We start from the raw sequence: 14,416 nt of genomic DNA on the forward strand, positions 1-14,416 counted from the left end.
AAGTGCCTGTTTCTTAGCACCAATTAAAGAAAAGTAATAAGTCCGACTACAAGTCAATGACATTCACGTGGAATCATAAACTAGAAAACCAGATCTACTGGCTGGAGTCTTAGAGGAAAATCACTCTGCTCCGCTTCAAGCAGTGGGTTGAGTGAATGCGTTATCTCTCTCAAGAAGTAAGAGAGGGGCACAACTTACTATCTGGGCAAGACTGCCACCATAAATTCTTCTGTTATCAGGTCATCAAATAGCACTTTCAAAGGTCAGACATTCATAAACTAAGGGGGATGGAGTTCCTTGGGGATGGTAAAGGGAGAGATCAACAAGTCCATTCACCATCCATCCAACCAGACCCTCCAGTAAGCACAGGTGACCTTGACTGAGCTGATATATTCCCAAAGGTTCTCTGGGATTGTATAACTCCACAGACAATGGTACGTCCACATCTCAGAGTATGCAACCCATATTATCGTATTACAAAGGGCAATAGTTCCATCTGTTAGAGATGTAGCTTAGATAATAACATTTCTTTCATAGCCACACTTTAACTCACAAATGCAATTTGACATAATACCCAAGCTTGCAGTGGGTGTTTTGCTTTGAGAAGATTTCAGTTCAATAACAATCAAATAAGGAAATTTGTTTTAAACTATTGTCATCCTTCAAATTGCTGAGTTAGCTTTCTATCTGTACTGCAGCTTCCGAGGGAATGTGGAAGGTATGGGAAAGGCAGGTGGGACTGGGAAGGACACAGAGGGGTCACAGAGCCTCAGCCTACTTTTGCAGGTTTGAGGGCATCCGATGGAGTGGAGAGCCAGGCCCGGAGTCGCCATTTGTCTGCCTTGAGCAGCACTGGCCCTCATGGGGGAAGGTGACCATAGGGGTCGAGGATCAGAGACAAGGAACACGGAGTGCCTGCATGACCATGAACTAGAAGATGTTCCGAATCACACATGTCCAAAGATGAAGACACATGTGTGATTGACAGTGTGGGAAATGAGGGTCTGGCTGTTTGAGAGGCATCCAGAGCCACACTCTGGGCACAGAACTTGATGGGCCCATGGAGGGCTCCAGAAACAATTGCTGGGGTGGCACCTTTGAGTGGGTTCTAAGGAAGAAGACATCACTGAATGTGACCAGAGACAAAGAGTAAAAACATGGACTCACTCACGCACTTCCATACGGAGTTGCCAGACCCAGCAAATAAAGACACGGGATGCCCAGTTAAATCTGACTTTCAGACCAATGAATACTTTTTTGGTATGATTAAGTCCCAGGCAGCTTTCAACATCAGTATATCATTGTGTAAAACCTGTTCATTAACAAATTGCATTTATGATCATTCCAAGGTTGCCTTTCTCATTAAGACAAGCCCATAGGGGCGCCTGGGTGGCGCAGTCGGTTAAGCGTCCGACTTCAGCCAGGTCACGATCTCGCGGTCCGGGAGTTCGAGCCCCGCGTCGGGCTCTGGGCTGATGGCTCAGAGCCTGGAGCCTGTTTCCGATTCTGTGTCTCCCTCTCTCTCTGCCCCTCCCCCGTTCATGCTCTGTCTCTCTCTGTCCCAAAAATAAAAAATAAAAAATAAAAACGTTGAAAAAAAAAAAAAAGACAAGCTCATAGACTAACCACAATAGATGATTAAACTTAAAACACTTTTCAATTATTCATTCCCTATGTATAAGTATTTATCTTCCTCTCATCTCTCTCTTTCCATACTCTCCCTCTCATACCCCCTTCCCTTTTCTCTTCACTCGCCCATCCTTACACAGAATATTCTTTTGAGAAATTTCATTAGATTCTTGAGATAATAGAACTTCACATTAGCTCATATATTTGAGCATTTGATCCAGCTAGCCTCCTTGCTGAAAGTTTATTCTACCACCACGGCCAGCCACCAAAAAAGATTTTTAAAAAATCTTGAAACCAACTTTACTAGCTTTCTGAGCCTATCGTATATAAGAGATCTGAGTCTCCGAGACCAGATGGGACAAGACTGCCTGGATTTAAATACTGATACTATCTCTTAACTGTTCGCCTTAGGCAACATCATAACACCATTTCTTATAAAATAATAGTGCCCATCTATGAGCACTATTTTTACCTTGGGGTCATGTAAAGACATTTTCTGGTAGGAAGCGCTCGGGCAACTGTGTTTATCTTATCAGTAAGTGCTCTACTATTGGAAAATGACTTAAGATTTGAGAGGAGATTCTGGTTCCTGGACATGTAGGTAAATCCTATCTCCTCCTTCTCACTTGGAGAAAATGAATGAATTTTAATCGCACACTTTCTGCTACATAACTACAAAGTATATTTCTTTCATTTAAATGTAACTTAATGTGAGAAGACGGGGTGGGGGGGCGCGGGGGGGTAGGCAGTGAAGCATATCACCAGCTTCCTTGCTATGATCCTCAAAGACAAGTATTAACTTCATTTTACTGGCAAGGCTCACGTTGCCCAAGGCCACGGAATTAGAAACAGGCACAAGATGAATTAAAACCTAAGTCTGTGTTACTCTTGCTCCAATGTTTTTCTGTGTCACATTCCCACGTTGTGAAAGGTAGTTAGTTAAAGACTTTCCATTTCTGTGTGTTTTTTAACATAACAGTGTTTGCATGTAAAATATATTCTCAAGGCGGCTGCATGTAACCTTTAAAGTAAAAGAGTGACCATCTATATACCTCCCCGCACAAGTCACTTGCATAATGGCTTTCTATTGCTGATTTAGTTCTGGCGGAACAAAACTGGGCTTGTCAGTCTTCAAAAGCACTGCGAGGGCCTTTGGCAATTGGGAAGAGGTCAAATACACTTTCAAAGTCATAGTTTAACTTGCATTAGAGTCCATGGTTCAATATTAACGTAACTGACTCACTGAAAGAGGTAATGAGTTTAATACCTAACTACCATCCGAGCTAAAACCAGATTGTCCTCATCATTTAAACTCTGCATGTTTTAAAAACCCACCAGTGATGACAGTGGAAATAAATAAAATAAAGTGTGCTAATCATCACTGCACTCCTGGAGAAAACACACACACAACAAACTCGGCGGGTTTTTTCTAAAGAGCCTTCTAGATCTGAGTGTATATGGCACACACCATCCATGCTTAGCAAATCTGCATCCCAAGCGCTGTCTTCAATCCAGAGTAAGCAGGAGGATGATAAACATCAATTCTTCAGAACAAAGAGGCAATAGCAGAATCAGGAAGTGGCAAAATATTGTCTGTTAACTCTTTGAAGCTTTTGGGGGCAAGACTTCAGCCACGGGAATTGCTGGAAACAGAAAATGGTCTCCTTGCCCTAGTTTCATTACTGGGGAAAAAAGTTTTTACCAGAAAATTTCCTAGGAAATAAGGCTTCCAATTAATTAGTATCTGCATAGTGCTTTATCTTTCAAAGGTCTTTGTAATTAGGAATTATTAATCTCTTTAAATAAAGACTCCTTTGTCCTTCCCCAAGTAAATGGGTTCGAAGAGTTAGAGGCTGAAGTAGGTCCCAAATCCAGAGCAAACCCTTTGCCATGAACACATTTCTGCAGGTCCAGACTATTCAACAGTGGCTCATTTCCCTTTAGCAAATGTGTACTGAAGATTCCCAAATAGTTTTCTAGCCTCAGAGAAGCTACTGATTAAGGGGCATTTAATCTCACGTAATTAATAGCACACAAGAAAATATCTAAATGTTCTCTGTTTCATTACACAGATTCCACAAAGCAAGCATTTAGTCTTTCGCTCATACACATTTTTCTATTTTCTGATATTCCTCCAAAAATTCTCCATCAAATGCCTGAATAGGAGTCTTTAGTTCGTAGATATCAACTGGAATTCATGGAGCTTCATGAACTATCCTCACATCAAGAAGAAGAAACCAGATCTAAATGTTCTGTTCTTAACTGCAAATCGATGAAGGACAGAGGCTAGAAACCAAAACCATTTCCAGAGTCAGCATAGTGAGTTCTTGGGCATTTTTACAGGAAGGTGCAAGAGAGAATTCAATATTGCTCATATAAAGTTGAATTTTCCCTTTAGGTAGCTCTCAACAAATAAAAATGGTTCTCTCTCTTTCTCTCTCTCTTGTTTATGCCTGGAAAAAGAACTCTACTCCTTCACATGCAGCAAATAGTTACGTTATGGTATATTTTTTTCTTTTCCATTTTTCAGGAGTAAAAATAATTTACTGGGGGGAGAACAAAACAATTTTGGCTTGGTCTCTGGGTCTTCCCCCACCTGCTACACATCTTTGTTATTCTATTGGCTTGTGAGACCCCACAACACGTGATGATACAGGAAGACCAGGAGTGAAATCTAATCTCCAGGACATTCCTCAACATCAGGAAGACAGGAAAGTATTAGTTCTAGGAATAATTTTCCTCCAGTGTCTCCAAGAAGCAATTCTCGTTGATAAGTGCCCATAAACAGACATCAGGAGATAATGCTTTCAAGGGAATGAAAGATTAGATCTGCATTTTGGATCTCACCCAAACTTGAATGCTCATAAAAGCAGGAGTCAGGGGGTTCACCAAAATGGGAAACAAAGTCCTGAACGCAGAAGTCTCTGTAATAAAATAATACTTAATTTAAGTCAGAGGTGATTGATTTTGGTTCTGCACAATGGTGAAGCTCATGAAAAAATCAGAAGTTTGAATGAATTCAGTTTGCGACTTGGAATGAGCAAAAAATCTTAAGATCAGATCAAAAGAACAAAAGGATCAGTTAAATGAAAAAGAGAAAGATTGTGACTGCCTTTTTTGACAGATGATGAGAAAATAACAAAATTACTGCACTCATTTTTGCTGGAAAGAATAGGATGGATATTGTTACAAGGGAATGGAAGAGCAAGATAGCAGAGACATTAGTAAGAAAGCAAACAATTGCTCTTTACTCCAGTGAGATTATACCCCTGAGGACTGAAAGAATGTGTTCATGTTATAACACAATCAACTTTTTTCACCTTTTAATAATCACAGAACATAGGAGCCCAACCAAAATATGGGGAAAGATCATGTCTAGAGTTCTTGAGTTTTTTTTTTTTTTAAGTGACTTTAAGGAACTACACAAAAGTAAGTTTGATGTTGATCTGCCAAAAATTTCTAGACTTGATGAAAAGATAATGTGTCAGCCACTATAGTTTTAATAACCAATACTCGGACAGTCTGATGGGAATGTGGAGGTGTGGTTATGCCTAACTCAGCTTGTAAGGGAAGGGACGTTTTCTTAGGGTGATGCCTGAGCTGAGCAGGAGGACTCTCTAGACAGAGTAGGTCAGAAGATAGGAACTCCGTGATGATTGTGGTAAGGGGCCTCACAGCTCCTTCAAGACAGGCAATGAGAGGTAACTACGTGGAGAAAACCTCAGTTCAGTCTCTGGTCTTGTTATGGTCAACATTTTACATAGCACTTGACTGAAGATATCCTTACTCAAGCTAGCAGCTCACTTCTCCAATGAATGAGTGCAGCAGGGGCTTGTGGGTATGGTGGGGTAGCCCTCTTCTGCTTAATGCTCTTCAACGGCAGCCCCTTCAGTGCTCTGACTTCTACTAAGTCTTCAACCTTGTCTTCTCCATGCTGTCCCTACTCCCTGTGCCAGCCACCGGGTCCTTCTTCCCATTCCTCCGGGACTCCAGAGAAACGGGGTAAGAGTTCATGGGGTAAGAGTTGAGGACGTACAAGGGTTTCTTCATCTAAATAAATAGTTGTGTGTCATTAAATAAGAGTCATATATTTCTCATGGATGCTCTTGACTATGGGATGTTTAAGTCCTTCAAAAACATACCCTAATGTTAAGAAAGACAGAGAGAGGGGGGTGGGGAAGGAAGGAAGGAAGGAAGGAAGGAAGGAAGGAAGGAAGGAAGGAAAAAAAGAGAAGGAAAGAAAAAAGAAAAGGAAAAAGGAAAAGAAAGAAAAGAAAAACATTACCTGTAACTGCCTGCTGTATTTACACACGTAGATCCATTCTGGCAGCCCAAGGGTGTTTCTGAGTAAATCTCACATTCGTTCACATCAACTGAGCACAGAGGACCCTGCATTCATGTAAAGAATGAAGTCAGATGCCATGGGTCACAGAAGCATCTGGGGCCAATATTCATACGTTATGTTTAAGGATTTATGTATCCACTGAAGTCCTCAGTCAAGCGAAATACAATCACGCTAATGCTAATGCTAGTTAATATCCAGTTATCCTTCCTCTTGAACTCAGATTTGGCCTAAGGGAGCCAAAGAGCTCTTGGTAAAATCACGCCAGTTGCACAAGAAGAATCCTTTTACGGGGGCCTGGGTGGCTCAGTTGGTTAAGTGCCCGACTTCGGCTCAGGTCACGGTCTTGCAGTTCGTGTGTGCAAGCCCCACACTGAGCCCCGCGTTGGGCTCTGTGCTGACAGCTCAGAGCCTGAAGCCTGTTTGGATTCTGTGTCTCCCTCTCTCTCTGCCCCTCCCCGACATGTGCCCATGCTCTCTCTCTCGCTCTCTCTCTGTCTCTTTCTCTCTCTCTCAAAAATAAATAAACATAAAAAAAAAAAAAACTTACGCAAATCCTTATACAAAGTAATCCTCATGTGACTGTGAAGCTATGCCTGGAAATATTCACTTAATTTTTTTTTTAATGCACATGTCAGGAACATTTTCGCCCCTAGTTCAGGGTCTCTGCTGCCATCACCGAGCTGGCTTTGGATCCTCTGTCCCCCTGTCTCCTGCCCCTCTCTGCTTACGAGCTTGAGCACGCATGCATGCACTCTCTCTCTCTCTCTCTCAAGAAACAATTTTTTTAAAGATTCATTTAGTACTTTCAGTGCTGAACAATTTAAATTGATGCTAGCCAATATATCACACCCTCCCATGTAGCTATGCAGCCAAGTGATCCCCTCCTTTTTTTTTAATTTTTTTTAATTTTTTTTATTTTTTTAAATTTTTTTTTTCAACATTTATTTATTTTTTTTTTTGGGACAGAGAGAGACAGAGCATGAACGGGGAGGGGCAGAGAGAGAGGGAGACACAGAATCGGAAACAGGCTCCAGGCTCTGAGCCATCAGCCCAGAGCCCAACGCGGGGCTCGAACTCCCGGACCGCGAGATCGTGACCTGGCTGAAGTCGGACGCTTAACCGACTGCGCCACCCAGACGCCCCAGTGATCCCCTCCTTAAGACGGCTTAATGTTCAGTGGGTTATATAATCATGCTCACCACCGTTTGGATTTTGGCATTCTTGGTGTAAGTCATTTGATTCAGGAGACCACAGAATCCTAGAAACTTCAGATGGAGAATGAAACATGTCTGAATGCTTCCAAAGAAACCACTGATGCTGACTCACCAGCATTTTCAACCAAAGATGGAGTGACTCACCTCCCACTGTGAGGTGCAGATGCAAACAAAGGAATTGTGAAGATTGAGGCAGGTCCCACCATTTTGGCAGGGGTTGCTGCTGCAGACCTTTTCGTCGACCATCTGAAACAAAGACAGGGCAGTCAGCGAGACCATCGTACTCTCAGCAGGCAGCAAAGAAAGGCATGTTTCAGGGCAGGTGCGCGTGTAAAGCACATTCCACTCCTCCTCCAGGGAGACTCAGCCTCCATACTTTAAAGCAATTACCCAAGTTCTTCTCCTAATCAACTCTCTCATGAAAAACAACAGCAACAACAAAGTGTTTCACATTTTCAGTCTACGCATGTTCCTTCGCTATTTAGAAGCATTTAGCCAGGGATGGGATGAGGCACAAGGGGAGAAGATGCTCGCTCCACTCTTTGGAAAAGCACTGTTCACCTGGGAAACATACGTTGGTGGACAAGAGTCAAGATTTCAGACTGGGAATAATAATGGACATTCCTATTGTACTAAGAAAACCAAATGGAAATTCCGGTTCTTTTTTTGTTATTCTTATCTTTGGTACCTCCAGATAAGCATGTGAAATCTGATCATCTTTTGCTGTCACCCGTCCTCCCATGGGTAAAGATGGCTGAACTCTTCTCACCCTGAGTCCCTTTATTTGAAATGCGGGCTTATATACACCCTCCACTCCTGTGCCCACGTGACGACTTTCAGACCAGAGTCACAAACAGACCTGCCTTTGTCTATATGACCTGGAGAATCTTCCCATATGTCAGCTACCAGTTCCAATCTCATAAACTTTGTAATACCTCTGGGGGGAAAGAAAACTTCTTTAGAGAGGACATGCGATTGTGCAAGAAAACCTATTTTATTAACTTCGCCTAATCATAGTCTAATTCTCTAAAAATGGGGCGAAAAAATAAATTTTTAAAAGTTAAAGTTTTTAAACAGGGGCAAAGTAATTACTACATTCTTTTTTTTTTTCAGTGACTCACAGAGAAAGTCATGTCTGTTCCCCTCATTTTACAGATGAAACTGAGAGCCAGAGGGTTGCCCACTGACTAAGCACCATTTATAGCCAAACCATCTCTCTCTTCCTTTGTCAAAAGTCAGGTGACCATGCATGTGGGGGTCTCTTTCTGGAGTCTGTTTTCTTTCATTAGTCCATCTATCTTTGTGCCAGTACCACAATTAGCCCTCTTTGTCAGAGGACACTCTTAAGGAAATTAACCACAACTCATTAGAAGTTTTCTGGCATACAAAAGCAACGTTGTCTGGGGCTTTAAAACTCAAAAGCCTATGGGGGCCCAGCAGGAAATGGAATCAGTAAGCAGCCAGGAGGAAGACAATGGGGAACGATGGCTAACTATTGTACCCAGAGAGCGTTGACCTATTGGAATGCATAAAAGGCATTTATATCCAAAAATCATTAAAAAATTCCTCCTGGGGGGTGGGGAAAGGGACACAGTCTGAAGTAATTTGACCATGGCCTCCAGCTCTTGACCTTTCACAGGAATAATGAAGCACTCTAGGAGACTGGAAACTCTAGCACTGTGTCTTCTGGACAGGTATGATTCCTTGCTTGTTTCATTCATTCAACTACTCCCTAAGAAGATAAACGTTGAGGGGCAATTGATTATCAAGATCAGGAAGAGAATACATACGTGAACTTGCCTGCCAAATTTAAAACACCAAAGTAGAGAGCAGCACTTGAAGCATCATCACAACAGACCCAGAATATTAGAACAGGGATTCTTAACCTGGAATCTCCTTACTTTATTTTTATTTAAAATTTTTTTTAACATTTTATTTATTTTTGAGAGAGAGAGAGACAGAACACAGTGGGGAGGGGCAGAGAGAGAGGGAGACACAGAATCTGAAGCAGGTTCCGGACTCCAAGCTATCAGCACAGAGTCCGATGCCAGGCTCGAACCCAGGAACCATGAGCTCATGACCTGAGCCAAAGTCGGATGCTTAACCGACTGAGCCACCCGGCACCCCTGGAATCTCTTTACTTTTATTCAAAAATTTTAATATGGGGACGTTCTGTGCATTTCTCTGGGTAGAAGGTTGTAGCTCCTATGAAAATCTTAAAAACACCAGCCAACTTCAGAACAGGTGAGAAGTCTAAAATTACAAGGACTAGTTTACAAACATGTACTAGTGAAGTCATGGAAGGGTTGCTCGAAGAAACTGCTCAAATTTAATTACCAGCAAATGTACCTGTAAGAAAGTTTGAACTATTTTGTTGATACACCCCAAGCCTCTGAGTTTAATGTTGGAGAAGATACACAGCCTTTCAACACATCAGCAAGTTGGGTGGTCACACTTACGCCCACATAACATGGTCAAAGAATGACAACGTTAAGAGGCAGAGCACGTGAAATGCTGAACTCAGAAGGTTTCACATGCTCACATGCTTCACATGCCCAGGTACCCGGGGCCCGTCACTTGATGTGATGCTTGGGTTCCTCATCTATGTCCTGGGCGGCATAAACGGCGATGAGAATTGGATCACGGGAAAGAGCCAAGTCCTTGATACGGATCACCCATCTACCCTCAGGTGAGAATGTAGCTCCATCAGTGGTACCAGCACATTTCCAGTGAAAGATGTCAGCCAAGTGGTAGTTATGGGACTTACCTGCTGTAGGCTTTGAAATTTTCTCTCCAGATCCGCAAGCTAAGCGGTGAGGAAGAGAAAGCATCGGTTAGCATTTCACATGTGCTACTGTCCCCTGGCCTATTTTCCTAACACCCTCTGCTGGGGGCTGGCTTGGCCTGTCTGCTCCTTTTTTATTGCTTTTCCCCTCCCCATCCCTCTCTCCTCCAGGCTTCCCTCCTTTCTGCTCTCTTCTATCATATACATTGTTTTTTTAAGGCATTAAAAAAAAAATTACAACCCACTGATGAGTTGATTCATTGCTCCTCTGCACACAGTGATGGGATTTTCATAAACGACAGTGATTCATCCACTTCACCAATAAGAAGCTTCTATCAGAGCGGGAGCAAGACTTACATATGCGACAAGTTCTTGTCACAGCATTGTCAACCTTCTGCCCATCGCTACATCTACGTGCCCTGTTAGAGCTGTGTCATTTAACCAGAAAGTTCATCATCACAATGCTAAATTTCTAAAGAGGACCCAAAGTTGGTATATCGCCTGCAGAAATGGATGCTCACAAAGTTGAATGAAGGAGAGCTATTTACTCTAATGATGCAGATGTCAGACTTACCTTAGAATTAAGCTGATGGATTTGACTGGAGATATTCTGAGGCAGACTGACAGCACTCCTTTTTAAACTTGTAATATCATCTTTGTTTTTCTGGATCTAATTTTAAAAAGAAAAAGGAGAAGGAGAATGCTTGCTAGCGAAAAGATCATGCGTATGTTACAGATACAAAATTTTTAAAATTTGAGTACCGTTCTATTTTAAACACTAAGATCTTGCCCATCATTATAAAATTCAAAACAATACCATTTATAATAAATTCCAGACTAAAATAGCCATGGCATAATTCCATTTACCCCTTTCAGGAACAACATTATCAAGGTACTTTCCATTTGCATTTTTTCTCATAACAATTTGGAGTGCTTGTTAAGAGGCCTGGCGTGGAATCAGACTGCTTGCGTTTGAAATCTTGACTCAGTCATTTACTGGGTGTCCTTGGGCAAGTTGCTGTGCTGCTGAAAGTTTCCTTTACCTCCCTTACAAATGGGGTGATAATAAAGCTGGGGTCTCCTGGGTGGCTCAGTTGATTAAGAGTCCGACTTTGGCTCAAGTCATGATCTCATGGTTCGTGGGTTTGAGCCCCGCATCAGGCTCTGGGTTGACAGCTCAGAGCCTGGAGCCTGCTAAAGATTCTGTGTCTCCCTCTCTCTCTGCCCCTCCCCTGCTCATACTCTTTGTCTTTCTCTCTCTCAAAAATAAATAAACATTAAAAGAAAAATATTTAAATAATAAAGCCAAACTCGTAGGGTAGTGGTGGGGGTTGGAGGAGGTAATGCACACCAGTGCTGAGCACAATGGATAGCCCATAGAAAGCTCTAAATAATGTCAGCTTTCAACATTACAAAGGATATACCAGCATGATTTACTAAACAATGAACACTGAAAACACTCAGTAAGGCAAGAGAATAATTGACCAATTCTGTTCTCTGGCAGAAGTAAAATGTCACATCCAAACCTTTCTCTGGCCCCTCTCCTTCCTTGATCCTCATGAGAAGGAGTCTCCTGTACCACCCTGTGTACCTTCTCTGGATTAGAGGACATAAACCCACCCAATGAGCCACTTCCTACTAGAATTACTCCTGCTCATCATTAACCTTAGGGCATTGTTTCTTCACTAGGACTTATCTCACCTCTGGTTATGTTCCCTGGGCTAAAGATTTAAGGTATGGATTCATATAGACCTCTTGAATTAAGTGACCATATGCAGATATACAAAATTACTTCAATATATTTCCATTGCATTACCTGATGTAAACATTGGCCGAGGTCTTCATCATTTAATTTAATTTTTCCCAGGGATCCAGTTCGAAATTCAATGTTTTGAGCAGACCCTGTAAGAAACACTAGATTTCCATTCTCTGCAGCCATTCGAGGCCTATATAAATCAAACCAGAGAATGCATCAATAATTAGCATATAATTTTAAACAACAAAGTTTCTCACTGAATATACATAGACTGTATACACATTTGCCATGTGGTCAACTCAACCACATTCTCCCTGCTCACCTGCCATTTTTTTCCCTGCAAATTTCCTAGAGACATCTACTAATTGCATACTTGCCTTGTTTGCAAAATGGTAAGTGAATAATATACGTACAAGAAGATAATCCCATACATCAGTCTCAATGTTCTTCCCTATTTGCTTTTAACATCATTGTTTTCCTCAAGAAAAATTATACCTTTGCTTATCTGGCTATTTGTGGAAACTAATGACCCCACTGCCCTACACCCTCAGCAGCAATGATGCACGTGTCTACTTACCGTTGGAGGTCAGTATTTCTTTTCTGTCTCTGCAGCACGAGCTCTCCAACTTCCCCATTTGATTCAGCAAATGTCACCAAAATAACCAAACTCCATAGAAAAGGTGAGGACATATTCCTCACCAACCCTCCTAGGTTGTCAGGTAAGAAGGAAGCCAGTCCAGCCAAGTGTGGGATTTTAGAGAAAGCAAACCAGGCAGATGTACTTTGGCCTGTGGAATATCCTGCAACTTTTCAGTCCTCTCTTCTTTGCCCTGCAAGGCTGTGTTACTTTTCCTTCCTGAGGGAGGTAAATGATCTTAGATCTTCAGTACTCTTCAACTTGTGAGAGGTCAAAATCTACCTTTAAGTGATGCACAATTTAATCATTATCTGTGTGACCTTTGAGACAGTAACGAACTGCTTTGGAAACATCCACTAAAACAATCCTTGCTTCAGAAGCAGCTACCTTTAATAAACATTAAAACAAAGTAGACACCCTTTCAGCAAATGATACTAAAACAACTGGATATCCACATGCAAAAAAAATGAGGTTGGACCATACTTTACACCATATACAAAAACTGACTCAAAATTAATCAAATCCCTAAATACAGGAGCTAACACTCTTAGAAGAAAACAAAGGGGGAAAGCTTCGCGACATTTGACTTGGCACTGATTTTTTTTGGATATGACACCAAAAGCAAAGGCAACAACAACAACAAAAAATTGATAAGTTGGATGCTTCAAAATGAAAAAAAAAACAAAAAAACTTTTGTTTCCCAAGGGACACCATCAACACAGTGAAAAGGCAACTCACAGAATGGGAAAAAATATTTACTAGTTATATATATGATAAGAGGCTAATATCCAGAATGCATAAAGAGTTCCCATAACTTAACAAAAACAAAAAATAACCTAGTTTTGAAATGGGTAAAGAAAATAGGCATTTCTCGGAGGAAGATGTACAAATTGCCTAAGAGCACATGAAAAGACCACCAACATCACTATTCATTAGGGAAATGTAAATCAAACCCACAAGGAGACCCTACTTCACGGCCATTACAATGGCTACTACCAAGACAAACAAACAAACAAACAAACAAAACAAAAGTCTTGGTGAGGATGTGGAGAAAGCTGAGCCCTTGTGTGCTCTTCTTCGTGAGGATGTAAAATGGTGCAATCACTACAAAACAGTATGGCAATTCCTGAAAAAATTAAACAGAATTACCTCATGATCTAACAATTCCACATCTGAGTATGTACCCAAAATAACTGAAAAAAAAAAAAAGACAGAGAGAGACTCAAAGAGATATTTGTACACCCATGTTTGTAGCAGCTTACTCACAATGGCCAAAATATGGAAGCAACCCAAATGAACACCCACTACAACGCAGGTGAACCTTGAGGACATCATGCTAAGTGAAATAAGCCAGACACAAAAGGACAAATAATGTATGATTCCATTGCCACAAAGAACCTCAAGTAGTCAAATGCATAGAGACAGAATGTAGCACAGTGGTTCCCTGGGGTCGGGGGAGGGAAATGGGGAGTTATTGTTTAATGGGTACAGAGTTTCACTTTGGAAAGATGAAAGAAGGTTCTGGAGATGGATGCAGGTGACCAGTGCCCAACAACGAGAATGTATGTAATGCCACTGAACTTTAAAAATGATTAAAATGATAAATTTTATGTTATGTATATTTTACACTTAAAAAGAATTGAAACCAGGGGCGCCTGGTAGGCTCAGTTGGTTAAGCATCTGGCTCTTGATTTCACCTCAGGTCATGATCTCACAGTTCATCGGTTCAAGCCCCACATCTGGCTCTGTGCTGATGGTGCAGAGCCGGCTTGAGACTCTCTCTCTTTCTCTCTCTCTCTCTCTCTCTGCCCCTCCTCCACTCATATTCTCTCTCTCTCTCCACCCCCCCATTTCCGCCCCTCTCTCTCCCTCCCTCAAAATAAATAAATAAACTCAAAAAAAAAATTGTAACCAGAATTAGAAAGATGGAATGGGAATCTGTTGCTATAGGAGAAATAAAAGGCTGCTTTGCATGTAGGCTCATTGTTTTCAAAAATTTAGAAAAAGAGTCTGTGAAAAACTTGGGGGTGCCATCTGAAATTTTAGATAG

The 14,416-nt window shown here is 41.5% G+C and overlaps 1 protein-coding gene across 1 annotated transcript in view; it reads right to left on the reverse strand.

Moving 5' to 3' along the window:
* CUBN (cubilin) overlaps positions 1 to 12,470 on the reverse strand; it is a 276,887-nt gene extending 264,417 nt beyond the window's left edge. The window contains exons 1-6 of the mRNA XM_047065967.1: positions 12,307 to 12,470; positions 11,790 to 11,919; positions 10,548 to 10,643; positions 9,956 to 9,994; positions 7,333 to 7,434; positions 5,915 to 6,018 (exon numbers count right to left, since the gene is read on the reverse strand). Of these exons, the coding sequence (XP_046921923.1) occupies positions 5,915 to 6,018; positions 7,333 to 7,434; positions 9,956 to 9,994; positions 10,548 to 10,643; positions 11,790 to 11,919; positions 12,307 to 12,419 (584 nt within the window). The 5' untranslated portion in view covers positions 12,420 to 12,470. The remainder of the gene's footprint in view (positions 1 to 5,914; positions 6,019 to 7,332; positions 7,435 to 9,955; positions 9,995 to 10,547; positions 10,644 to 11,789; positions 11,920 to 12,306) is intronic.
* Positions 12,471 to 14,416: the final 1,946 nt, after the last annotated feature.

The sequence above is a fragment of the Lynx rufus genome, unplaced genomic scaffold, assembly GCF_022079265.1.
Source record: "Lynx rufus isolate CCGP_SWC_20201006 ecotype Redwood Valley unplaced genomic scaffold, mLynRuf1.p SCAF_7, whole genome shotgun sequence".
Taxonomy (NCBI): domain Eukaryota; kingdom Metazoa; phylum Chordata; class Mammalia; order Carnivora; family Felidae; genus Lynx; species Lynx rufus.